The following is a 26,978-nucleotide window of genomic DNA, read 5'->3' on the forward strand; positions in this document are numbered from 1 at the left end:
AGAATGTCTAATGCATCCATAGATACCAGCCATATCATGCTAGCCTTTCGGGAAGGGACCTAAATAATGGCCCAAATTTTGGCTGAATTTTGCCAAGAGAAACTGGCATGGTCATATTGAAAGGGGCCCCTTGATCTCTTACCTCAAGATATCTGAATGAGACTGGTTCTATGGGTACCCATGAGTACCCCCTTTACAGACATGCCCACTTTATGCTAATCCCACGCAGTTTCTGACAAAAACCATGCCATTTCCCCCCCGATGCAGTAGACTATAAATGTGTTATTTTCACCTTCCATTTGAATATTTCTGCATACCGGGGACCAAAAAAGTCTTGGAATTACATGATTTTGGTACGACTGGAAAACTGAGACTATTGTGGATTTAATGAGCCCATTGTATTCATGTGTGACGATGTTACTCCCCATATTTCATCGTAGTGAGACCGTTTTTTTCTAAACTTGACCTCACTGTATAAAATGACATATTTGTTTTTGCTTACATGTTTCTGTAGTATGGGTGCTGACTCTGAGCCTGTACTTTAGCAAAAAAGTGCATGCAAATCTGTGGTCTTTATTGTCATAGTAATATTTTTATTTTTTTTACATGTAAATTGGAAGGAGGGCAGTTTTATAAATAATTATGAGAGGGGAGCCCTTTTTTTCACTTGAGCACATGCCCCCAAAATGTCAGTAACCACTGACAGTAATAAACAGTGTTCGGGGTCATTACTCAAAAAAGGAATATATTACACATTACACATACTTAAAAAAGTAATGCCTTACTTTACTTAGCTTACTTACTTACTCCCTGGAGAAAGTAATTTGTTACACTACTCGTTACATTAGTTTTGCGTTACTCGGCAACATCACCTGAGATGTGAGGTAATCTGCATATCTCCACCCCTCAAACATTGGTGCTACAATGGATCGCCCAGAGGGACGACTGCCTCTGATTGGCCAGAACCAACCATCACTCCTCATGCCTAAACCTATAACCAATCATCACTCCTCCCCGTCCCTGCAGGTCATCCATTCTAGCAATTAACAGTCAGCTGTTGTTGCGCAATCACGCATGAAAAAGCAGTGCTGACCAATTTGGGGGCCGCGGGCTCTGTTTGTTTTGGCCCGCCACGGATTTGGGATCCCACCCCCCCCACCTTTTTCATGTGGCGACTTTGTGAAACAGTGTCTGAATGTGGCTGCGGATACTGTGTTCACTCCTGAGATTGCATCCCTGCAAATTGGCATGGCAAATGGTTTACAAAAGATGGACAATAAAGCTGATTTTCAAAGTACCTTGAGGATTTTTCAAGTTGTGAATTAAGTCAAATTTCTCTCTTGATTACAAAGGTGGAAAATACAACTGTTTTTAACTGGGTGTTTACTGATTAAATGTTTAAGCTCCCCACAAATGCAGATGTTTTTTTAAATATATATAACCAATTGCAAATTATTACAATTACCAAACAGATAAAAAGTAGATTATTATATTGAAATGTTATTTTAGATTTAGAATGTAAATTTTCTATAAAACACAATACATTTTAATGTAATTCCACAACGTTTATTTTTGGCCCTCGGCCCTCCACCCAGATTGAGTTTTGGCCCTTCATGGGAAAGAATTTGGGCACCCCTGCTATAAACAACAAAGAGTGTGGAGTAGAGTGCTGCTCATTGAGAGCCATGCAGCCATTACTTACCAGACCTTTGCTCATGCATCTGTTACCTGAACAGCAAAGGAAGTTCATAGACAGAAGGGGGCTGTAACAGGCTCTCACAGTCCAACCAAATCATTGTAGTTTTATGGTCATTGACAATGTTCCCATTGACACATGTGCAGTTGTTTATAGCAGCATACTTCTGTATGAAATAAAGATGTTCTCATGCGTCAGCCTAACCCAGGGAGGGGCCGGTGCTCTCAGCGGGTGGTGCAGTTTGACTACAATCGGAACCTCCGATTGTGTTTACACTTCCTGTTAGTCTCTCTTACACTTCCTGTTAGTCTCTCAAGCCAGACGGTCTCTTCTGAATAAGGTGAACAAGACAGTGCTGTTAACGAGATGCCATGTTCAAACTGCCATGTTCAAACATTATCACACATTATCATTGTGTGATAATGTTTAGGCATTATAAGGTTTTTATTTTCATCTAAAATAATTCCAATCTTAAGTAACTTCACGTGTTAATTTATTCGTCTTTAGATTTATTGATTCGTTTTTATGTTTAGCAGATGGATATAAATGACAAAACAGCAGAGATATATGGCTACATGTTTTACTGTGGGAACGTTAGTTAATTAGTTAGTTATAGTTGTACTTTATTGTCCCCAAGGGAAATTCACTTTGTTCAAGTCAGTACAAGGAAAACAAGACAAGACACTGTATAAAAAAGTGGATAGGATCGCACCAAAAACACATTCAAAGACCACAATAAAATACCTATCTGTAAAGGTTCTGTGAAAGTTCTCTGTGTGTGCACCTGTATGCCTGCATGGAGGTGGGGAGGAGGTTCAGGGGGGGTCTATGTTTATGAGGGAGCCTGATAGCAGAGGGGATAAAGCTGGCCCTCCCCGTGTTTGTTTTGAATATAGGGGCGGCATATCTCCTACCAGAGGCCAGGATCTGAAAGTAGGTGCTGAGGTTATGAGTTGAGTCCCTCGCAATCTTACTTGCTTTCTTCACCGCCCTCTGGTCCCCAGGTTGATCACCCTCCACAGTTTGGCCTTATATTGGCCTCTGAGAGAGCCTCATACCAGGCCAGAAAAGAGAAGGTGAGGAGGCTCTCTATGTGGCAGATGTCAAAGCTGCGGAGGATGGGAGGGGCTATACGTTCAGATGCCTCAGCCTTCGTAGGAGGTAGGTCCGCTGCTGGCACTTTTTGAAGATGGTTTGTGTGTTGTTGTTGAAGGTCAGCCCGCTGTCAATGATGGTCCCGAGGTACTTGTAACTGTCAACCCTCTCCACCACTTATCCGGTGAGTTTCAGGTGTGGGACGTGGTCGGCCTTCCTCCTGAAGTCTATGAGGAGCTCCTTTGTTTTCCTCACATTTATCTGGAGGAAGGTTTCTCGTGCCATGATCTGATAAAGCTCTGAATCAGGCCACATTCCCCATCTCTCTCTCTCTCCCTGTCTGTCTGTCTCTCTCTCTCCATCTATGTTATTCTTCCATCTGTTTCCAGTATTCTCTGTTCCTGTGAGAAAATCTAAGTTTTTTGTTTAGAAAACGAAGGTTGCGCTTCAACAATGGGCTTCTCAGTGGAGTGCCAAACCCAAAATCCCAAATATGTTCAAAAAAAGGTGAAAGGGTAGCACATCTCAGTTTACAAAGTCAAGGAGGACAAAATACTCACATTTCACACTGAAGAAGGCTTTTTGCCAAAACGCATAAGCGGTTTGTTTTTTGTGATGTGAGCCAATGAATCCTGTGGTGCAGGAAACATGTGGTGCATGAGACATGTGGTGCATGAGACATGTGGTGCATGAGACATGTGGTGCATGAGACATGTGGTGCATGAGACATGTGGTGCAGCAGACAAACCTGAAATCAATTACAGAACAAACAAGCACATATTTCCCACATGGACATTAGGCTTTCATTTCCTGACACAATTGGTTTCTTGTTGAGACCCAAGTTCTGTTCTTCTTCTCTAAGAGGACTATTGTGCAATCAACAGGCATGTCTGTTTTTTTTAATGATGATGTTCGGTATACGCAGACCCGGCGCTATGGGTAGCAGTGGTGTAGTGATCGCTGGAGAGGTGGGTAGACTGTAATTTTAGACTGTAATAATTGTAATGTAATAATGTAAGGGATAATGGATAGTGAGCCGGTGGTTACTGGCGAAATAATGACCGACAGGTGATATTGAGCCCGACGCGCAGCAGAGGGCTTAATCATTCACCTGAAGGTCATTATTTCCAGTAATCACCAGCTCACTATGCATTATCCCGCTTAGAACACGGCCTACAACTAAATCATTCAATAATCTGACAAAAATAATTATTCAAATAGATTTTTTAATAGCGTTTTCAACGACAAAGCGGTTTCATTCATAATTGGCACACAAGACACCACAGCTGCAACTGGTTGGCCTAATTAGTAGTGGCTTGCTGACAAAAGGCTCTTATCAACTGATTAATCCAGGTGTGGCAGAGCAGCGGTCGGTTGTCGAGAAATAATGACCGGTGAATCTTGTTGACTGACCAATCAGAATCGAGTATTCAAGAGAGCCGTGTTCTAAATATATATATAGGCTATATATATATATACACCGGTATATATATGTATATATATATATATACTGTATACAGTATATACCCCACACGGCCCAGGTGGGGTCGTCAAAAGGGCCTTTCTGTGTGGAGTTTGCATGTTCTCCCCATGCCCCATGGGAGTTTCCTTCATATACTGTAGGAACCCCTCACCAAAACATGCAATATCCTGGTTGCTGATGTGGTGCCTCCTCTGGTCGTTAGGGGCGCCTGTTTGGAGGGAACTCATTGGAATAGCGTGATCCTCCCACATGCTATGTCCTACCGGTGAAGCTTCCCCTGTCAGGTGAAAAGAAGCGGCTGGCTACTGCCCATGTCTTGGAGGAAGCATGGAGCCAGTTTCGGCTCTCCCCAGATCGGCAGAGGGTGGAGCAGCAACCAGGATAAATATAAATTAGCACGAACGGGGATAAAAATGGGATAAAAAATCGGGGGGAAGGGGCAAGAAAAAAAGAAAAGAAAAAAGTGAGTAGACAAAAAGCCGTCTGAAAAATAAGTAGGCTTACTTACACATTTACTGTACATTATATTATTATTATATAGTAGTTAGTCTAAATTTGGCTAATGTCTAAATGTGCCCTTTTGCCCGGTCTGTTTTTAACTTGTGCATACCACTTTCTTTTTTGTATGCGAGTACTATGAGAGCAAAGCAAACCAGAGTCTAATTCCTTCACGGTCACGGTCACGGTCCACATGATTAAAGCAATGTTGATCAAAAGACTCCATCTTGTTTTGCACGATCTGTATCCTCAACTGCCAAATCCCAACCCAAAGAAACAAAGCGTACCAAGAAATCAAACTGAAAATGTCACTTGACTTTTATTATCGATACATATTATCACAAAACATCTGATATTGTTCCCTCAGACATGCAGAGAAATGCCCACAGATGTGACTCTGTTTTATTTTTATTTTTATTTGTTCTCTTCTTCTTTCTCTCCTTGTACACCTTTACTTCCAGCGACCGCCCACCTTCCCTTTGCCATGGCCTTTTTTGCTGTGAGAGGTTCAGGGGAGAGGGGAGGAAACAAGGAGTTAGGAAGGAAGGAAGGAAGGGAGGGAGGGAGGGAGGGAGAGAGGAAAATATTTTTTTTTAATGGTGATTATACAGAAAACAATAAACCGTAGACATGAAGCATATTAAACTGTGCATCAAACTGTAACTACTCACAATTTCTGAGCGTGTGAGATTCTGTTCAGCAACACAATGATCTGCAGGAAGCAGACAGAGAGAGCTTAGCATCGAGCCCAACAGTCACGTGACTTTCTGTGACGTCTCCTGCCCCGGAAGAGAGCTCCCCATTCATTTCCTCCATAGACATTTGGAAAAAGCCTTATAGAACGAGTTTTAAGGCTGGAACCAAGCCAAGCCAACCAGCAACCTACTGAATCAACCTACTGAACCCAAGCCAAGCCGTGACCTACTGAATCGTCAGTGACCACAACACATTTCACTTGGAGCAAAAACAAAAATAACCGTTTTTATTTTGGCCCTGCAGCTCGCACACGCATACAAAGGGGCGGTTGCTCGAGATCCCCCCTTCCCCCACGCGCCAGATTTTCACAGTAATACAATCAAGTCTACTTAGAAACGTTAGTAATGTCGACTGTACTTTGGTTTTGGTTGTTTTATCATTCATACTGTCAACAGAAATGTCTTTGAATGTGGCTGTTCCCCGTGAGTTAAAGTCATCCCATTCTTATGCTGCTTCAGTGACCATAGGTTGAGGCCACGTCTCGTCATAGACGCTGGTTCAGCTGGCTCAGCCTGGCTGGGGGCGTGGTCAGGTTGGGGTAAAAACCCCCGTTCTATCCATTCAGCAAAGTGAGAATTTAGCTTGATAGCCCAGCCCAGGCAGACACGATCGGGGATTTAACCACCGCAGTAAACGCACATCTGAGCAGACGTCTTGTGTTCTGCTCTAGAACCCCCAAACCTGTAGTTTAGAGCCGCAGCACCGTCTTTTGGTGAGTCAGCCCATGAGATATATGGGTGGTTTTTACCCCACTCGCGCGCCAGCCGCTTAACATTTTGTGGGCGTTCCCAGACATGCAGACTGTCTCTATGTAAGGCAACATGTGACATGTGACATGTGACATGTGTGTTAATACCTCATATTTCTGGTGCTTCATGTACTCCATGTAGTCAAACTTCTCAGACTCCAGCTGGTAGATGCAGTTCCACATCTCCTGGGCCCGTTGCCTAGGCAACAAAATGAGGACGCATTTAGGGCTTTTATTGATTTGAATGTTACTGTCTATTGAGCAGTCCCTCCACGATTTCACAGTTCGAGTTTTTTCTGAGTGTTGCAGTCAAAAATGCTTGATTTTGCAGCAGCTTAAAAATAATGCAATGTAATTTGTGAAGTTGTATGTGATTTTTGTTTACTACCTAATGGCAACTTTCCTCAGAAATTGCAATACAAGTTGAAATGTTATTTGCAGTCAAATTGTGCGGACTGGCAGAAATTTCAAGTTGAGGAACCTGTTTGCAGTTTTTGTAGAGAAATGTCGGGAATTTAGAGAAATTGCTCCCACAAATATCACAGACATTGGCTGAATTTGCATTAATTATCCGCGGGGAAATGACACAAAATCGCAAATTTCCTTGAGGGGTTGATTGAGGCTGTCAATGCGCAGGTTAATTGCTGTAAGCTCATTGGTTAGCCATCAGGGTAATATGATTGGACCAGGCTCACTTGAGAGCGTCCTGACTCATGCTTTCAATGTTGATTGGCTGTCGTCTCTCGCCCAGAGTCTTCCTCTTGATCTCTCTGCCTGTCAGACGCTTGCCCTTCCTCGACTCAACCTGGAATGGGGCACGCACGCACGCGCACACACACACACACACACACACACACACACACACACACGCACGCACGCACGCACACAAACAGACAGACAGAAACACACACACACACACGCACACACACACACACACACACACACACACACACACACACACACACACGCGCGCACACGCAAACAGACAGACAGAAACACACACACACACACACACACACACACACACACACACACACACACACTTGATGAACATATCAGAAATTCAATACACACACAATTTTGCACAATATCTAAATATATTTTCTTCTCTCCATGTGATTTCTGAATACCGGTATTATGAGAAAAAATGGACAGGCAAATATGCAGGAGGGAAGTGTGTGTGTGTGTGTGTGTGTGTGTGTGTGTGTGTGTGTGTGTTACACGCACAGGCGGATCTACCCCAGCTGCCACCCTTTTTTTTTTTTTACTGAAAATAGTTTTGACATAGAGTAGCTGGATTGGTCCGATTTTCAGAAATATAGCAATCTTTTGGAAATATCACAATTTGGAACATTTACTTTCAGAGGCTGCAGCAGGCTCAGTTTTAAAGCCAGAGTGAAGTTTCTGGTATCATATGAAACTAGAAGACCTAAGGAATCGATTTGTACCAGCCATTCTCAAAGGAGTCCTCTTTTTCACAGCCTAATGTTGGCAGATGTGTGTATGTGTGTCCATACACTTCTTTCAGACCTGTATAACTGTGTGTAATCCTGTGTAAAACAAACTTGACCTACGCATCTGGGAAGCTAGACGCACAGTGCACAATTATATCATTGTTGTGGCTTTGTCCTTTGGTTAAAAGATCATTAAATTATCATGTCTGTCTAGTTCAAGTGCATAGTGTGATTGTATCCATACAGTATTGTCTCACTCTCTTCCTCTCTGTGCTAGAGCGCCGGTGCCTCCTCTGGCATCAGCACCCCCTCATGAAAACTACTTCCAACGTCCTTGAATGGGAGTCCCTGAGTTACCACGACAAGTAATACAATGTGTTTGAGTTAACATTTCTTTAGTTTGGGGCTTTTCCAAGCAAATAATGATATATGCGATTGTTTGCGATTAAATCAGCAATATATATTTCTGCCACCCCTTGAAATCTTCATGCCACTCCTTTGCCACCCCATGAATATTTAACACACATGTGTGTGTGGGGGTGGGTGGGGGTGGGTGGGTGTGGGTGTGTGTGGGGGTGGGTGTGGGTGGGAATTTGATTTTATGCTCTACAGATGGTGGAATGAAGCAATAAGGGACTCCGGTACTCACAGCTGTGTGTGTGTGTGTGTGTGTGTGTGTGTGTGTGTGTGTGTGTGTGTGTGTGTGTGTGTGGGAGAGGAGAGGAGAGAAAACAAACACACAAATGATGTATCATCACAGACTGCCATATTAATGACTTTCCCACTAACTTAGAGAGCCTGAGGAGCCTGAGGAACATCGCACGCACGCACCATCAATGTCCTCACCACCACCACCACAACAACAACAACAACAACAACAACAACAACAACAACAACAACAACAACAACAACAACAACAACAACAACATCCTATCTTGGAATGTCCATGTAAACTCTGTGTGCTCTAGGATCCAGCAGCGACTGTACTTCCTGCGACGACTCAGGGTGTTTGGGGTCGGACAGAGGATTTCGTTATTATTTTATCATGCTGTTATAGGGCTCTATCGTTGCAGCCGCGCAGTTTCTAGGCCGAACGCCAGCCGCAGCGCAAAGCAGTGGGCGTGGAAAGGCGCACTTGATATCTTGGTATCGGCGCTAAACTCAGCCTCAACAATTATAACCACGCCTTTTAAGCGTAAAATTATGCATTGTCCGCTCATTGGAGAATTGCAGGGAAGAGACACACGCTTGCCTTTTAAGCTCCAATTCCTGGACAAATCCGGTAAAACCAGACAAAGCCAAGGGCTCCGCCGCCCCCCCCTCCCTTCATCCGGTCTGTCTATCTCCATATATAGGCTATTATTCCATATTATTATGCTTCTCAAACCAATAACTGCAGTTAAAATACTGCAAGCATGTAAATACGCTACACTATAGCAAGACCAAAGTGAAAATAATTTCTAAATGCATCTGATAGAAAAAAATATTGCCTATGGCTGGATGTCATGAGATTAGATGGCCAGAATGATATCGTTTTATCTCTCCTCCCCCACTGCACGATGCAACATCCTCTGAATGACACCTATCACTTTTACTGGATCTGATAACTTAATTCTATTTAATTTACAGGATTTTATTATTGAGTAATAGTATTTTATTTGGCCTATATATGCGTCCCCCCCACCCCCTGCCCACAGGCTCTGACAAATATGTTCATTCTCAATAAAATCTTCAGTAATCAATCAGAGGGGCTTTAAAAGCCAGATTGGCAGCAGCTGGCGCAGTGTGATCAATATGGCAGACCAAAACCGATCCACTAAATTCACAGCTGAGGAGAAGATGGTGCTGGCGAATCAGGTGATATATCTGTCCACCATTCATTTTGAATAGCTACAAAACAACTCTTTACTTAAGTTGTTTATTCATCTATCCATTCAGGTTCAAATGTACCATCGCGCACTGTTTGGGGAGGAGAATTACCCCGCCGACGCCCCGCGCCCAGTCCTGGACCGCCTGAGTGAGCCGCCCCAGGTGGCCGTCTATGCGCTGCGCTTGTTCAGCACCTCGGACAGCTCCGCTGCCACAGACGGGGGAAACATTTGGAAATAATTATAACTTTCTATGCTTTGCACACAGAAAAAATAAATACAACAGACAATTCTGTAATGAATAGCTGTAATGAAGAGTGGGGTTTGAAGAAGCGCTACACAACAGTTGATCCAGTTTCTCTCTCTCTTTCTTTCTCTCTCCCTTTCTCTCACATTAAACGATATACATGCCTATAATGTCAATTATCTGAATGAAATAATAATACATATTAATTAGGAATATTAGTAATATTAGTAGCCTAGCTAATTTCGGGGGGGGGGGGTAATAAAACGTAGAGCTATATTACACATAAATGGGGATTATTATGATAGCCTAAACTAAATTTATGAAACTGCATTACAGCTTCACCCAAAAAGCCTGAGAAGGGTTGCAATCTTATATTCTATTGTATTCTAAAGTATTTTTTTCTATATATTGTATTCTCCATTCACTTTCCTGTCCCCGGTGCACAGAATCCTGCTTTAGGCCAGCTTTTCAAAAGCGCAAAGCGCTAAAAGTCGGCCAGGTCGGAAGATGGCTGGAAGATAGTAGTACGCCGGTATTTAGCGCCGCCACGCCCACTTCGGCGCATTCAGGGACTCCGCCACGCCCATTCGGCCTAAAGCGCATTTGGCAGCCTAAAGCCTATTGCTATTTTCCCGAAACAGGCGCAAGGCACGTTTTTTTGCGTTTAAGGCCCGTTTTAGCGCCGAAGGCCTGTGGGAGAATAGGGACCATAGAGAGCATTTTTCGTTACGGTATGTCTGCTTGGTTTGGCAACTTACCAGTTAAGCTGAAATCACAAATAAATAGACTGACTCATACTGCAATGAAAGTGATGGGGGTGAGGGAGCACCCCACCCTTCAAATACTCTTTGAGGAAACTGTAATCAGACAAGCTAGGAAGATCATTGCTGACCCCTCTCATGTCTTGTATTCAGAATACGAACTGCTTCCATCTGGCAGGCGTTACAGAGTCCCAATCAAGAACAAAAAAAGACACCTCAACAGATACAAATACTCTTTCATCCCCATATCAGTCAGTCTCCTAAACTCAGGTCATAGGTAATGTATTGTTGATTGTACTGTAAATTATTGATGTTTGCACTTTGGTTGTGTATTTGCACATGTCGGCACTGGTGTGCTATGCACTATTGTTTTTTTGTTGTTGTTTTTGTTATGGCACTGTGTACCTATGTGGCAGCCTGTATGTCCAAGACAAATTTCCCTCGGGACAAATTAAAATAATCTTGAATCTTGAACAACAACAACAACAACAACAACCACAACAACCACAACAACAACAACAACAACAACAACAACGCACTGACCTTGGCCAGGAAGCCTCCAAAGTTGGCTCCCACCCCAGACAGCACCTTCCTCTTATTGGCGTCAGCATCAGCCTTCCTCTTGGCCTCGTCTTCCTCCTTCCTCTGCCGCTCCTCCTGAGGGAAGGAGGGGGGGGGGGGTATCAGCTAATCATATTTATATCTGTATCTGCATGATATTAATATTCACTCTACAGAGAAAGACATGGAGGGAGGAGATATCAGATAATCATATTTATATCTATATCTGCATGATATTAATATTCATTCTCTACAGTGAAAGACATGGAGGGAGGAGATATCAGATAATCATGTTTATATCTGTATCTGCATAATATTAATATTCACTCTACAGTGAAAGACATGGAGGGAGGAGATATCAGATAATCATGTTTATATCTGTATCTGCATAATATTAATATTCACTCTACAGTGAAAGACATGGAGGGAGGAGATATCAGATAATCATGTTTATATCTGTATCTGCATATTAATATTCACTCTACAGAGAAAGACATGGAGGGAGGAGATATCAGATAATCATGTTTATATCTGTATCTGCATATTAATATTCACTCTACAGAGAAAGACATGGAGGGAGGAGATATCAGATAATCATGTTTATATCTGTATCTGCATGATATTAATATTCACTCTACAGAGAAAGACATGGAGGGAGGAGATATCAGATAATCATATTTATATCTGTATCTGCATAATATTAATATTCACTCTACAGTGAAAGACATGGAGGGAGGAGATATCAGATAATCATGTTTATATCTGTATCTGCATGATATTAATATTCACTCTACAGAGAAAGACATGGAGGGAGGAGATATCAGCTAATCATGTTTATATCTGTATCTGCATAATATTAATATTCACTCTACAGTGAAAGACATGGAGGGAGGAGATATCAGATAATCATGTTTATATCTGTATCTGCATGATATTAATATTCACTCTACAGTGAAAGACATGGAGGGAGGAGATATCAGCTAATCATGTTTATATCTGTATCTGCATGATATTAATATTCACTCTACAGAGAAAGACATGGAGGGAGGAGATATCAGCTAATCATGTTTATATCTGTATCTGCATAATATTAATATTCACTCTGTACAGAGAAAGACATGGAGGGAGGAGATATCAGATAATCATGTTTATATCTGTATCTGCATGATATTAATATTCACTCTACAGTGAAAGACATGGAGGGAGGAGATATCAGCTAATCATGTTTATATCTGTATCTGCATGATATTAATATTCACTCTACAGTGAAAGACATGGAGGGAGGAGATATCAGCTAATCATGTTTATATCTGTATCTGCATGATATTAATATTCACTCTACAGTGAAAGACATGGAGGGAGGAGATATCAGCTAATCATGTTTATATCTGTATCTGCATGATATTAATATTCACTCTACAGTGAAAGACATGGAGGGAGGAGATATCAGATAATCATGTTTATATCTGTATCTGCATAATATTAATATTCACTGTCTACAGTGAAAGACATGGAGGGAGGAGATATCAGCTAATCATGTTTATATCTGTATCTGCATGATATTAATATTCACTCTACAGAGAAAGACATGGAGGGAGGAGATATCAGATAATCATGTTTATATCTGTATCTGCATGATATTAATATTCACTCTACAGTGAAAGACATGGAGGGAGGAGATATCAGCTAATCATGTTTATATCTGTATCTGCATGATATTAATATTCACTCTACAGAGAAAGACATGGAGGGAGGAGATATCAGATAATCATGTTTATATCTGTATCTGCATGATATTAATATTAACTCTACAGTGAAAGACATGGAGGGAGGAGATATCAGATAATCATATTTATATCTGTATCTGCATAATATTAATATTCACTCTACAGAGAAAGGCATGGAGGGAGGAGATATCAGCTAATCATGTTTATATCTGTATCTGCATAATATTAATATTCACTCTACAGAGAAAGACATGGAGGGAGGAGATATCAGATAATCATGTTTATATCTGTATCTGCATGATATTAATATTAACTCTACAGTGAAAGACATGGAGGGAGGAGATATCAGATAATCATGTTTATATCTGTATCTGCATGATATTAATATTCACTCTACAGAGAAAGACATGGAGGGAGGAGATATCAGATAATCATGTTTATATCTGTATCTGCATATTAATATTCACTCTACAGTGAAAGACATGGAGGGAGGAGATATCAGCTAATCATGTTTATATCTGTATCTGCATGATATTAATATTCACTCTACAGTGAAAGACATGGAGGGAGGAGATATCAGATAATCATGTTTATATCTGTATCTGCATAATATTAATATTCACTCTACAGAGAAAGACATGGAGGGAGGAGATATCAGATAATCATGTTTATATCTGTATCTGCATGATATTAATATTCACTCTACAGTGAAAGACATGGAGGGAGGAGATATCAGATAATCATATTTATATCTGTATCTGCATAATATTAATATTCACTCTACAGAGAAAGACATGGAGGGAGGAGATATCAGCTAATCATGTTTATATCTGTATCTGCATGATATTAATATTCACTCTGTACAGAGAAAGGCATGGAGGGAGGAGATATCAGCTAATCATGTTTATATCTGTATCTGCATGATATTAATATTCACTCTACAGTGAAAGACATGGAGGGAGGAGATATCAGCTAATCATGTTTATATCTGTATCTGCATAATATTAATATTCACTGTCTACAGTGAAAGACATGGAGGGAGGAGATATCAGATAATCATATTTATATCTGTATCTGCATAATATTAATATTCACTCTACAGAGAAAGACATGGAGGGAGGAGATATCAGATAATCATGTTTATATCTGTATCTGCATGATATTAATATTCACTCTACAGAGAAAGACATGGAGGGAGGAGATATCAGATAATCATATTTATATCTGTATCTGCATAATATTAATATTCACTCTACAGAGAAAGACATGGAGGGAGGAGATATCAGATAATCATGTTTATATCTGTATCTGCATGATATTAATATTCACTCTGTACAGAGAAAGACATGGAGGGAGGAGATATCAGATAATCATGTTTATATCTGTATCTGCATAATATTAATATTCACTGTCTACAGAGAAAGACATGGAGGGAGGAGATATCAGATAATCATGTTTATATCTGTATCTGCATAATATTAATATTAACTCTACAGTGAAAGACATGGAGGGAGGAGATATCAGCTAATCATGTTTATATCTGTATCTGCATAATATTAATATTCACTGTCTACAGAGAAAGACATGGAGGGAGGAGATATCAGATAATCATGTTTATATCTGTATCTGCATAATATTAATATTCACTGTCTACAGAGAAAGACATGGAGGGAGGAGATATCAGATAATCATGTTTATATCTGTATCTGCATCATATTAATATTCACTCTGTACAGAGAAAGACATGGAGGGAGGAGATATCAGATAATCATGTTTATATCTGTATCTGCATAATATTAATATTCACTGTCTACAGAGAAAGACATGGAGGGAGGAGATATCAGATAATCATGTTTATATCTGTATCTGCATCATATTAATATTCACTCTACAGTGAAAGACATGGAGGGAGGAGATATCAGATAATCATGTTTATATCTGTATCTGCATGATATTAATATTCATTCTACAGTGAAAGACATGGAGGGAGGAGATATCAGATAATCATGTTTATATCTGTATCTGCATGATATTAATATTCACTCTACAGTGAAAGACATGGAGGGAGGAGATATCAGCTAATCATATTTATATCTGTATCTGCATGATATTAATATTCATTCTACAGTGAAAGACATGGAGGGAGGAGATATCAGATAATCATGTTTATATCTGTATCTGCATGATATTAATATTCACTCTACAGAGAAAGGCGTGGGAAGCTTTGTATGTGGAATGTTTCAGTGGAGCGCGAGATCTGATGTTTTGTGCCTGGATTGTTTCTCCATGAATAAATAGACCTGTGGTGTTTTGAGATAATATGAGAAATAGAAAAACTGAATTTTATTTAATCAAATATGAACATTTTGAATGTGGTAAATTTGTATACGATAATAAGGCACTCTATCCTGCAAAATCCTAAAAAAGAAATATATACTGTGTATATATGTGTGTGTGTGTGTGTGTGTGTGTGTGTGTGTGTGTCTGTGTGTGTGTGTGTGTGTGTGTGTGTGTGTGTGTGTGTGTGTGTGTGTGTGTGTCTGCGTACCGCAATCCTGTTCTGTCTGTCCTTCTCCTTCTCAGTCCGGACCCTCTGGATCTCAGCTCTCTCTGAGCGGCGATGCTCCTGAACGAGGGAGAGAGAGAGAGAGAGAGGGAGGGAGAGAGAGGGAGAGAGAGAGAGGGAGGGAGAGAGAGGGAGGGAGGGAGAGAGAGGGAGGGAGAGGGAGGGAGAGAGGGAGGGGGAGAAGGGGGGACAGGGACAGAGTGAGGGAGAGCAGGGGAGAGAGAGAATGGGAAAGGTAAATGGCCTACATGTATATAGCGCTTTTATCCAAAGCGCTTTACAATGAGTAGGTACATTCACCCATTCACAAACCCATTCACACACCGATGGCGGCAGGCTACCACGCAGGGTGCTGGCACACCATCAGGAGCAATTTGCGGTTCAGTATCCCAAGGACACTTCGACATGCAGACAGGAGGGGACGGGGATCAAACCACCGGCACCGACCTCTTTTATCCAAAGTGATTAGTGGATGACCCGCTCTAACGGACATGAGCTACAGTCGCCCCAGAGAAAGAGAGACAGCGAGAGAGGGAGAGAGGGGGAGAGAGAGAGACAGAGGAGAGGGAGAGAGAGGGGGAGAGAGAGAGGCAGAGGAGAGGGAGAGAGAGAGACAGAGGAGAGGGAGAGAGAGGGGGAGAGAGACAGAGGAGAGGGAGAGAGAGGGGGAGAGAGAGAGACAGAGGAGAGGGAGAGAGAGGGGGAGAGAGAGAGACAGAGGAGAGGGAGAGAGAGGGGGAGAGAGACAGAGGAGAGGGAGAGAGAGGGGGAGAGAGAGAGACAGAGGAGAGGGAGAGAGAGGGGGAGAGAGAGAGACAGAGGAGAGGGAGAGAGAGGGGGAGAGAGACAGAGGAGAGGGAGAGAGAGAGAGACAGAGGAGAGGAAGAGAGAGGGGGAGAGAGAGAGACAGAGGAGAGGGAGAGAGAGGGGGAGAGAGAGAGACAGAGGAGAGGGAGAGAGAGGGGGAGAGAGAGAGACAGAGGAGAGGGAGAGAGAGGGGGAGAGAGAGAGACAGAGGAGAGGGAGAGAGAGGGGGAGAGAGAGAGACAGAGGAGAGGGAGAGAGAGGGGGAGAGAGAGAGGCAGAGGAGAGGGAGAGAGAGGGGGAGAGAGAGAGACAGAGGAGAGGGAGAGAGAGGGGGAGAGAGAGAGACAGAGGAGAGGGAGAGAGAGGGGGAGAGAGAGAGACAGAGGAGAGGGAGAGAGAGGGGGAGAGAGAGAGACAGAGGAGAGGGAGAGAGAGGGGGAGAGAGAGAGACAGAGGAGAGGGAGAGAGAGGGGGAGAGAGACAGAGGAGAGGGAGAGAGAGAGAGACAGAGGAGAGGAAGAGAGAGGGGGAGAGAGAGAGACAGAGGAGAGGGAGAGAGAGGGGGAGAGAGAGAGACAGAGGAGAGGGAGAGAGAGGGGGAGAGAGAGAGACAGAGGAGAGGGAGAGAGAGGGGGAGAGAGAGAGACAGAGGAGAGGGAGAGAGAGGGGGAGAGAGAGAGGCAGAGGAGAGGGGGAGAGAGAGAGACAGAGGAGAGGGAGAGAGAGGGGGAGAGAGAGAGACAGAGGAGAGGGAGAGAGAGGGGGAGAGAGAGAGGAGAGTGTGGATGAGATGGAGAGAAGCCAGAGGGCGATAAAATGAAGGGAAGAGGAAAAGAGGGAGTGAAAGAAGGAAAGAAGGAAGGTACCCAAAATAAGGAATGGAAAATGAGAATATGACCAATATTGACTTTGGCTGTACACATTTTTGGCATTTATTGTGTTTCGATGGTGTGACGGAGTAGAACTATGGTATACATGCAGTCCTAGTATTCTATGCAGTGGTCTGCTGGGGAGGAGGCCGCACTGAGAGGGACAGAAACAGACTGACGTCAATCATGGGCAACTCCTCTCACATGAGACTGTGGGGACCTTCAGCAGCATCTTCACATGAGACTGTGAGGACCTTCAGCCGCATCTCCTCTCACATGAGACTGTGAGGACCATCTCCTCTCACATGAGACTGTGGGGACCTTCAGCAGCATCTCCTCTCACATGAGACTGTGGGGACCTTCAGCAGCATCTCCCCTCACATGAGACTGTGGGGACCTTCAGCCGCATCTCCTCTCACATGAGACTGTGGGGACCTTCAGCAGCATCTTCACATGAGACTGTGGGGACCTTCAGCAGCATCTCCTCTCACATGAGACTGTGGGGACCTTCAGCAGCATCTCCCCTCACATGAGACTGTGGGGACCTTCAGCCGCATCTCCTCTCACATGAGACTGTGGGGACCTTCAGCAGCATCTTCACATGAGACTGTGGGGACCTTCAGCAGCATCTCCTCTCACATGAGACTGTGGGGACCTTCAGCATCATCTCCTCTCACATGAGACTGTGGGGACCTTCAGCATCATCTCCTCTCACATGAGACTGTGAGGACCTTCAGCAGCATCTCCTCTCACATGAGACTGTGGGGACCTTCAGCATCATCTCCTCTCACATGAGACTGTGGGGACCTTCAGCAGCATCTCCTCTCACATGAGACTGTGGGGACCTTCAGCAGCATCTCCTCTCACATGAGACTGTGGGGACCTTCAGCAGCATATCCTCTCACATGAGACTGTGGGGACCTTCAGCATCTCCTCTCACATGAGACTGTGGGGACCTTCAGCAGCATCTCCTCTCACATGAGACTGTGGGGACCTTCAGCAGCATCTTCAGTGACTGATTCACCCACTCCCGACTCACTGCGACCTTCCAATCTCTAGCTACTGTATGGCCCATTTTACCTAGCCCTGCCCCTTCCTTGATGGAACAGACATGCAGCCACAATGACCTTGAACTTTGACCTTTGTCCACCAAAATGTAATCAGTTCACCCTTGAGTCCAACTTGATGTTTGAGCTAAATTTGAAGAAATTCCGTGAAGGCGTTCCTGAGATATCGCATTAACGAGCATGAAATGGATGGTCGAGAGGTCCCAGTGACCTTGAACGTTGACCTTTGAGCACCAAAAATCGAATCACTTCATCCTTGAGTCCAAGTGGACGTTTGAGCCAAATGTGAAGCAATTCCATCAAGGCGTTCCTGAGATAACGACAATACGTAATGCCTCTGGCCCGGCGGAGGCATAAAAATACATGCAATGTTCTCATTCACTTTCCACACCCAGACTTCTCCAGCCAATCAAGGGATTCAAATTCGTCATTAATTAAGTTAGTATCAAACCAGGAAGTGGACCTACGATTCGGTCCTTGAGGCCGATAAGCTCCTCCTCCTCCTTCTTCCTCTGCTCGAAGTGGACGTCGATCAGAGTCTGGAGCTCCAGGAAGTCCTTCTCCATACGTTTCCTGTGGATGTCCTGGTAGCGGGAGGGAGGGAACGAAGATACGAAATGGGAGAAAGGGTGAGATGGAGTTGAAGGAAGAGAAGGATACACACACACACACACACACACACACACGCAAACACACGCACACACACGCACACACACACACACACACACACACACACGCGCACACACACACACACACACACACACACACACACACACACACACACACACGCATACATCAAACAGTGTTTTCAGGTATCTCTTTTATCTGATTGTCAATTCTCCAGTGGAACTCATGATGCGTCAGCCGTGGTTTCCGGGTGATTTGGTTCAAGTTCAAGGTTCAACGATATTTATTGTCATTCCAAAACATGAAACATGGAAGGGAACCAAATATGAACTCAAGGTCCTGGTGGGTAGATCAACTAGGATATCATAAATCATAAAATGTCATAAAAACAACTGAGTACTAAGAAAGGAGAACAATATAAGAACATATAAATTAGAGACATCATAAAAACAACATAATACCTGATGTAAGAGCAAGGAAAACAGTTTAAGGTGCATGTGTTCGCTCAACAAGGAGCCACTTAAAGTTAATTTTGTTTCGCTCACAGCTGGCGCCATTAAAGTGCGAGGAGTGTGGCAGCAGTTCATTTCAGGAGCAGCAGATTTTAAATATATACATATATAGATATAATACATGGCTATGTACTATATATAAAAAATAATATATATGTATATAATTAGATACGTAAAAAATGTTTTTGTCCATTTGTGATGCAGCCTCAAAGCCTCTCTTGACTTGATCTTATTTCTTTAACTTACATCAAAATCTGTCCCCTCAGGAATCTACCGTAATGGCAAAACATGCTTGTTGTTTGAAACAATTAATCAGTCACTCGTTGAAATGAACAAAGGAGGACTTATTTCCAAGTAATGGTCTGTCTGTATACAGAGAGTCACACTGTCTGTATACAGAGAGTCACACTGTCTGTATACAGAGAGTCACACTGTCTGTATACAGAGAGTCACACTGTCTGTATACAGAGAGTCACACTGTCTGTATACAGAGAGTCACACTGTCTGTATACAGAGAGTCACACTGTCTGTATACAGAGAGTCACACTCGATTGGAAGTTTCAGAAGAAGTGCCCCAAAAGCTAACTCATATCTATATCTTATAAGGAGCAGTGGCTGGCCCCCACCCTCCGGAGTCTGCTGTAAAGTTCCATCACCTCACCAGGAGGATTCAACTGTCACTCTGGTCAGGCAGACCTGGACGTTCTCTCCCTCACATGCCTGAAGGCCTTTGAAGCTCAGCAAGCAGAGATGATTCATCTTAATGATGTTTTTTAATTATGTTTTGGAACTACAGCATCTCTCAGATGGGGAAGTCCACTGACCAACACTGAACACAGACACTAATGATCAACAATCAATCAATCAATCAATCAATCAATCAATCAATCAATCAATCAATCAATCAATAATTTTCACTCACACTACTTACATCAAAGTCCACTCTGTCCCCCTCAGGACTCTACTTACATCAAAGTCCACCCTGTCCCCCTCAGGAATCTACTTACATCAAAGTCCACCCTGTCCCCCTCAGGACTCTACTTACATCAAAGTCCACCCTGTCCCCCTCAGGAATCTACTTAGATCAAAGTCCACTCTGTCCCCCTCAGGAATCTACTTACATCAAAGTCCACCCTGTCCCCCTCAGGAATCTACTTACATCAAAGTCCACCCTGTCCCCCTCAGGAATCTACTTACATCAAAGTCCACCCTGTCCCCCTCAGGAATCTACTTACATCAAAGTCCACCCTGTCCCCCTCAGGAATCTACTTACATCAAAGTCCACCCTGTCCCCCTCAGGAATCTACTTACATCAAAGTCCACCCTGTCCCCCCCGGGAATCTACTTACATCAAAGTCCACCCTGTCCCCCTCAGGAATCTACTTACATCAAAGTCCACCCTGTCCCCCTCAGGAATCTACTTACATCAAAGTCCACCCTGTCCCCCCCGGGAATCTACTTACATCAAAGTCCACCCTGTCCCCCTCAGGAATCTACTTACATCAAAGTCCACCCTGTCCCCCTCAGGAATCTACTTACATCAAAGTCCACCCTGTCCCCCTCAGGAATCTACTTACATCAAAGTCCACCCTGTCCCCCTCAGGAATCTACTTACATCAAAGTCCACCCTGTCCCCCTCAGGACTCTACTTACATCAAAGTCCACTCTGTCCCCCTCAGGAATCTACTTACATCAAAGTCCACCCTGTCCCCCTCAGGAATCTTGGGGTTATGCTGAGGCGCGATGGGTCTGGAGAAAGAAGGGAACACAAAACTTTAAAAATGACAAGTTAATATTGAAGAATGAATAGGAGAATCTACCATTTTGTCCTATTCACCTTATGTTGCCACGCCCACTTTTTATCTTCCGTGTTAGACGCAATTGTATTTGTTCTTCTGGTTCAGCTTAGCCAGCCGGTTGGATTGTAAACTATAAACTATGGATGAAGTTTGGCAACATTCAGAAGCTACACTGCAGCCAACTTCAGCGACATGCTCATAGCGTTACTGCTGCGAGGAGCCGATGGCTGTACCCGGTCGGCATTTAACGTGAGTTAGAGCCTACAAAAGCACGTCGACAGTGTTTTCTCACTGCCAGGCAGTAGGGGTTGACAGATAGACAGTCCTCGCAGTCTCAGTCCTCGCTGCTCGTTAAAAATGTCCAAATAGGCGTTATTCTGATAAACTGGTCACATATATTTGGAATGCTACGTTACGTTCCGAGAAAATATTAAAACGTTATAACAGTTTGGGGTTTTTTGCTTGGAAACAGCTTATGAAGGTAGGAGTAATCTACTTCCGGGTCTAAAACGGAAAAACGATTACAAAATGACGGAGGCAGAAGCGTCCTCATATGGGCAAATGATAAGGTCAATAGTCAACTAGGACCACAACAATCAAACATAATGCAAGGAGAGTGAGTGAAGGAACGTACTTGGGTTTGGGACGCTCTTCCTCTGTTAATGAGAGAGACAGAGAGAAAGACAAGCAAAAAGAGAACGAGAAGATGGATTATCATGACTTTCTCTCAGCTGTGTGAAGACGATGTCTCTTTTGCTGTGAGAGAAAAGGACTAACGTAAAGCCAAAGCACAGCAAGCGTGTGATCAACAAATAGCTACTCAACTATTAGGTAGAGTAGGAAGTTGCAATATCTGGTTTAAATATCGGGTTGCAAATGTGACGTAAAAAAAAAAAAAAAAAAAAAAACTTTGTGTAACACTAAAGTGAAATCAAAACAGGTTGTATCTTACAATCTTAGTCTGTAACATGTCAGTCTCGTTCCTTTCTTACCAATCCTTCGTTACTAGTCTGGATTGATACACTACTCGATTTTGACCACATTTAGCACCTATAAGGCCATTCACCAAACAATGTCACAAGTTGTGGGTGATTGGAGAATTTGGACTACGCTTCACAATTTGAAGGAATTCATAATTGTTTTACATAGGATTGTCAAGACACGTTTTTTTTTTTAGGTGTTGGTCTTAAAATTCCATCTGAGTCAGCCAATGTGGTGCTGAATTGGAGGAGAAAATCTTGTAGCGTGAGTTTTATCCTGTTGTAAAATCACACTTCTGCAAGGTCTCACCTTCCTCCTGGACGTCTTGATCTGATGGAGCAGCCACATGAAGACACAATGAAAGACGGAGGGAAGGGAAGAAAGCAATCAACGCACGGATCAGATTAGTGGATGAAAGAGAAGAGACGGGTGAGCAAAGGAAGAAAGGAGAAGTGGGAGGGAGGGTGGAAGGGAGGGAGGAGGGAGGGATGGAGGGAGGGAGGGAGAGAGGGAGAGAGGGAGGGAGAGAGGGAGGGAGGGAGGGAGAGAGAGGGAGGGAGGGAGAGAGGGAGAGAGGGAGGGAGGGAGGGAGAGAGGGAGGAAAGGAGGGAGGGAGAGGGAAACAAAAAGGAAAGGATGGTTCCTTGGTTTTTGTTTTCTCACCTTCCTCCTGGTCGTCTTGATCTGATGGAACAGACATACGGTGTAATGAATGATGAAAAGGAAGAGAGGGGCATGCGAGGGAAGGCAGGGAGGAAGGAAGGAAGGAAAGGAGAGAGGGAGTAAGATAGAAAAGAAGGGAGCAAGGGTCAAAAAGAAGGAAGGAAGCATCACAGCAGGAGATTTGGAGGCATAAGATTGGAAACAAACAAAGAGAGAGGAGAGAGAACAGGGCAGAGGAGAGGAGAAGAGGAGAGATGTGGAATGATTGAAAGGCAAGTTAAAATGTGCTGCTGTCAGCAAGCTTAAAATAAATCTACCATTTCCCATCATGCAACAAGAGCCACACATCACTGAGGCCCAATACAAAGTCCAGACTGCACTACCTTCAGGCTATAATGTTACATCCAATTTCCAATTTTATCCATGTGATATGTATTGATGGAGTTTTTTCTACATGTATACTCTGAAAAGGTTATCTCTTTATTGTTAATTATTGTTGTTGTTGTTGGCTGTATGTAGGCTATAATTTTTTATCTAGCCACACCCACTGTTCCCTAATCAAGCTCACCTGAGCAATTTTCAGGGTGTGGCCAGCCTGTATATATACTGTATATACCTCACTGACATGAGTCAGTCTTTTAAAACCTGACGAAGGTCTAGCACCGAAACGTTGTTTTCCCTATTTATCTTCTAATAAAGAGTTTACCAGTAAGGTCAGTGTCTTGCGGGATTTTCTCTACTTCTCGTTCATTTAAGTTAATTTATCAGCAAATTGGTCAATTGTCATTTTATTGCATTTCATGCATGATGCATATCATCAAGCAACATACAGTCTTTTTATTACTCAAGTAAAATAATTAAAGGTTTAAATGACATAATTAGGTGTATTTAGAGTAAAAATTAAGATATTTATAACCGGTATAATTTTGTAATTTTTTACACAATGCCTTTTAGATGGCAAGAAAATACTCAGTTGAAGATGCTGACTGACTGAGCCAAACTAACTAAAATGTTCCTTTTCCACCCTGCCAGTTCCATTGGTGGATTACTCATTGCTGCGTGATGTAGCAGAATGTAGCAGATGCAGAATATGTATGACGTCATACAATATGGAAAAATGTGGTTTCCTTTACATTGTTCAAGTTCAAGTAATTTCAAAATTAAAGGACAAAGTTTGTGTTAAATCTTGTCTTGTTTTATTATGTTTTTGTTTGTTGAGAAAAAAACGTGAGGACTATATAAGGCCTGATGTATCATATATGAGACAATTTGAGGAGGCGTGGCTAGCATGGGTAGTGAGTAGACGCGTCTTTACCAGCTCCTGCATATCCGTTCTTTAATTGAATATCAAACGTCTTTTTGAGATATATTTTTACAGTTTTCTCTGTCTGGGACCGAACGATACATTTTTCGGTATGGCGGGTGAGAAAGGTGGTCGCCAGGAACGCATTGGTCGGACTCTTTCTCGACGAGAAAGAAACATTCAGCTATCGCCCAGCAAACATGGCGGCGACGAGGAGGAAGACCCGTCCCTCGCTACTGTTGTCAAACTTATCGAAAGTTTCCGAGGTGAAACCCGCGGCTCAATGGACACTTTACAGTCTACGTTGGACTCGTTTGGCTCTCGTCTCACTGCAGTGGAGACCTCTTTGCAAAATTGTGACGACAGGATCACTACACTTGAGACCAAATGTGAAGCTCTAGAGAAGTGCAACAAGTTATTGTTGGCTAAAACGGAGGACTTGGAGTCGAGGAGCAGGCGTCAGAATTTACGTGTGATCGGCATTCCAGAAAACATGGAGGGCCCGCAAGTTACGTCATTCATGACGGATTTCTTCGCTCAGACGTTGGGCATGGATATCCCCGAAGGACCGGAGATGTTAGACCGGGCACACCGTCTTGCTTCCCGGTCAGGCGTGGGTCAAAATGCTCCCCCTAGACCCATGATGGTGAAGGTACATCACTTCAGAGTACAGCAGCGCATCCTCCAATTGGCCAGAGAGAAGGGCCCGCTTACCTTCCGCGGTCATACGGTGCACGTCTTCCCAGATTTCACAGCAGAAGTCACCAAACGAAGAGCGTCATATTACAACATCAAGCAGAAGCTCCGGGCTGCGCAGATCAGATACGGGCTGCTGTATCCCGCTCGGCTCCAGGTTACATTCAACAACGCGAGGCTCAGCTTCAACACACCGGAGGAGGCGGAGAAATTCTATCTGGATTCCATTGCGCCCACACTCCGGCCTAAGCCAACAGATGGCGCCATTGGATAACTTTTTCACCAGCTAATAGTTTTGTTTATATTTCAGCCTTTGCCACAGGCTGACCATCATGGACGGCTAAGGATATTTGGGACCTCTGTTTTGGCATTATTATAAGTATTATCTAATTTTATTTTATTTATTTTGGTCTTTAGTTTTGTTTTTCTAAGCCGCTGGTATTCTACATGACTAAGTGTGGTGAGTTTGGACAGTTGTTCGGTCCCGTTTTGTTCATGCTCTGTTTTTATTACAAGCTTTTTCACGACGTTTGTGATTATACATGGTTACATGTGGAGCACTGGTTTAGTGCACAGTTAGGATGCACAGTGTAGAGTGTACTAGACACTTCGTTTGGGGAAGCGTCTGGGGAGGGGTGGGAGGGTTTATGTGTTTTTGTTTTTGTCTTCTCTCCACACAATTTCTATGTCTTGCTTGTGTTTCTTTTATATGTTTTTTTTTTACACAGAGTTTCTGCATAGCACCTGGGGATTTAGACAGATTGGTTGAGTACACCATCTGGGCTAATGGCTGATAAATCTACAATTAGGATGTGTTCTTGGAATGTCCATGGGGTCCAGGGCCCTATTAAACGAAAAAAGATTCTAAATTATTTAAAAAAGGAGAAGGTGCATATAGCTTTGATTCAGGAGACTCATCTAGATGACAGTGAACATGCAAAATTAAAAAGAGAATGGGTGGGCCAGGTCTACTATTCCTCATTCACGACTAGGAGCAGAGGGGTAGCCATACTAATCCATAAATCCCTGCCGCTAACAGAGGTGAAAGTTAAGGCTGACACAGTGGGCAGGTATGTTATGATTAAAGGGACACTATATGGGGAGGCTGTTTCTTATTTAAATGTGTATGCCCCTCCTGTTCGCTCTTCAGATTTCTACACTAAAGTCTTCTCCCTGTTCTCAGAATGGATTGTTGAGTCCTCTGTGGTAGCCGGCGATTTCAACTGTTGTCTGAATTCACGTCTGGACAGGTCTGGTAAAACAGCACAGTCTAACGTGGGCTATGGGCGATCTCTACTTGGTTGCTGCAGCGATTTACAACTTATTGATACTTGGAGGACTCTCCACCCTACTGATAGACAGTATACATTTTACTCAAAGGTCCACAAATCATCATCTAGAATTGATTATTTTTTTACTTCTAAATATGCTCTTGAAAATGTGCTTTCCTGCTCCATCGGCAATATTATCATTAGCGATCACGCGCCGGTGTTTCTGGTCATGTCCAGCAAAGGTCAATGCCCCAAAGGGCAGTGGCGGTTTGCAAACCATCTTCTTAAAAACCCAAATTTTAGTCCGTATCTTACAGAACAGCTTAAGTATTTTTTCATTGAGAATGACACCCCAGGTGTATCTCCTAGTTTACTCTGGGAGACTGCCAAGGCTGTTATCCGTGGCTTTACTATTTCATTTTCAGCAAATTTAAAGAAAAAGCAGAGGGCTCAGCAACAGCATCTTGAACAACAGCTAGGCAAGCTGCAGGATGAGTTTAACCTTAACCCGTCAGAGGACAGGAGACTTCAAATTGATGCTGTCACTGCAGCTCTGGACACACTCATGTCCAAGGAGGCCCAGAAATCCATTCTGTTCAGTAAGCATAGGATGTATGAATTCGGGAACAAGCCTACTAAGTATTTGGCAAATCTAATTAAAGTAAAGGCAGGCTCCCAGGCCATTCCAGTTATAAAAGACAGATCTGGGAAGAGAGTTTATAACAACAAGGATATTAACAACTCATTCATTGAATTCTATGAACGCCTATACAATTCTGAGTCAGACTGCAATTCTGAAGCTTTGATACATAATTTTCTTTCTTCTATTAATCTCCCTCAAGCCTCAGATGCACAAAAGGAGCTGTTGAACAGGCCTGTCACCCGCGAGGAGGTTATAAACGCTATATGTGATCTACAAAATA

The 26,978-nt window shown here is 43.1% G+C and overlaps 1 protein-coding gene across 3 annotated transcripts in view; it reads right to left on the reverse strand.

The window, feature by feature from the left end:
- Positions 1–5,066: 5,066 nt before the first annotated feature.
- Positions 5,067–26,978, reverse strand: part of tnnt1 (troponin T type 1 (skeletal, slow)) — a 28,393-nt gene continuing 6,481 nt past the window's right edge. For 2 of the 3 annotated variants that reach the window (XM_083649434.1, XM_083649433.1), the window contains exons 2-11: positions 22,432–22,452; positions 21,776–21,797; positions 21,034–21,091; positions 18,671–18,787; positions 15,443–15,520; positions 11,150–11,263; positions 6,972–7,081; positions 6,385–6,475; positions 5,444–5,484; positions 5,067–5,269 (exon numbers count right to left, since the gene is read on the reverse strand). In XM_083649434.1, coding sequence (XP_083505560.1) covers positions 5,224–5,269; positions 5,444–5,484; positions 6,385–6,475; positions 6,972–7,081; positions 11,150–11,263; positions 15,443–15,520; positions 18,671–18,769 — 579 coding nt within the window. In that variant the 5' untranslated portion in view covers positions 18,770–18,787; positions 21,034–21,091; positions 21,776–21,797; positions 22,432–22,452 and the 3' untranslated portion in view covers positions 5,067–5,223. Of the gene's footprint in view, positions 5,270–5,443; positions 5,485–6,384; positions 6,476–6,971; positions 7,082–11,149; positions 11,264–15,442; positions 15,521–18,670; positions 18,788–20,311; positions 20,335–21,033; positions 21,092–21,775; positions 21,798–22,431; positions 22,453–26,978 lie in introns of those variants that run through there. The other variant, XM_083649432.1, reaches the window with a different exon arrangement.

This window comes from Poromitra crassiceps (assembly GCF_964638095.1).
Source record: "Poromitra crassiceps genome assembly, chromosome: 13".
Lineage (NCBI taxonomy): Eukaryota > Metazoa > Chordata > Actinopteri > Beryciformes > Melamphaidae > Poromitra > Poromitra crassiceps.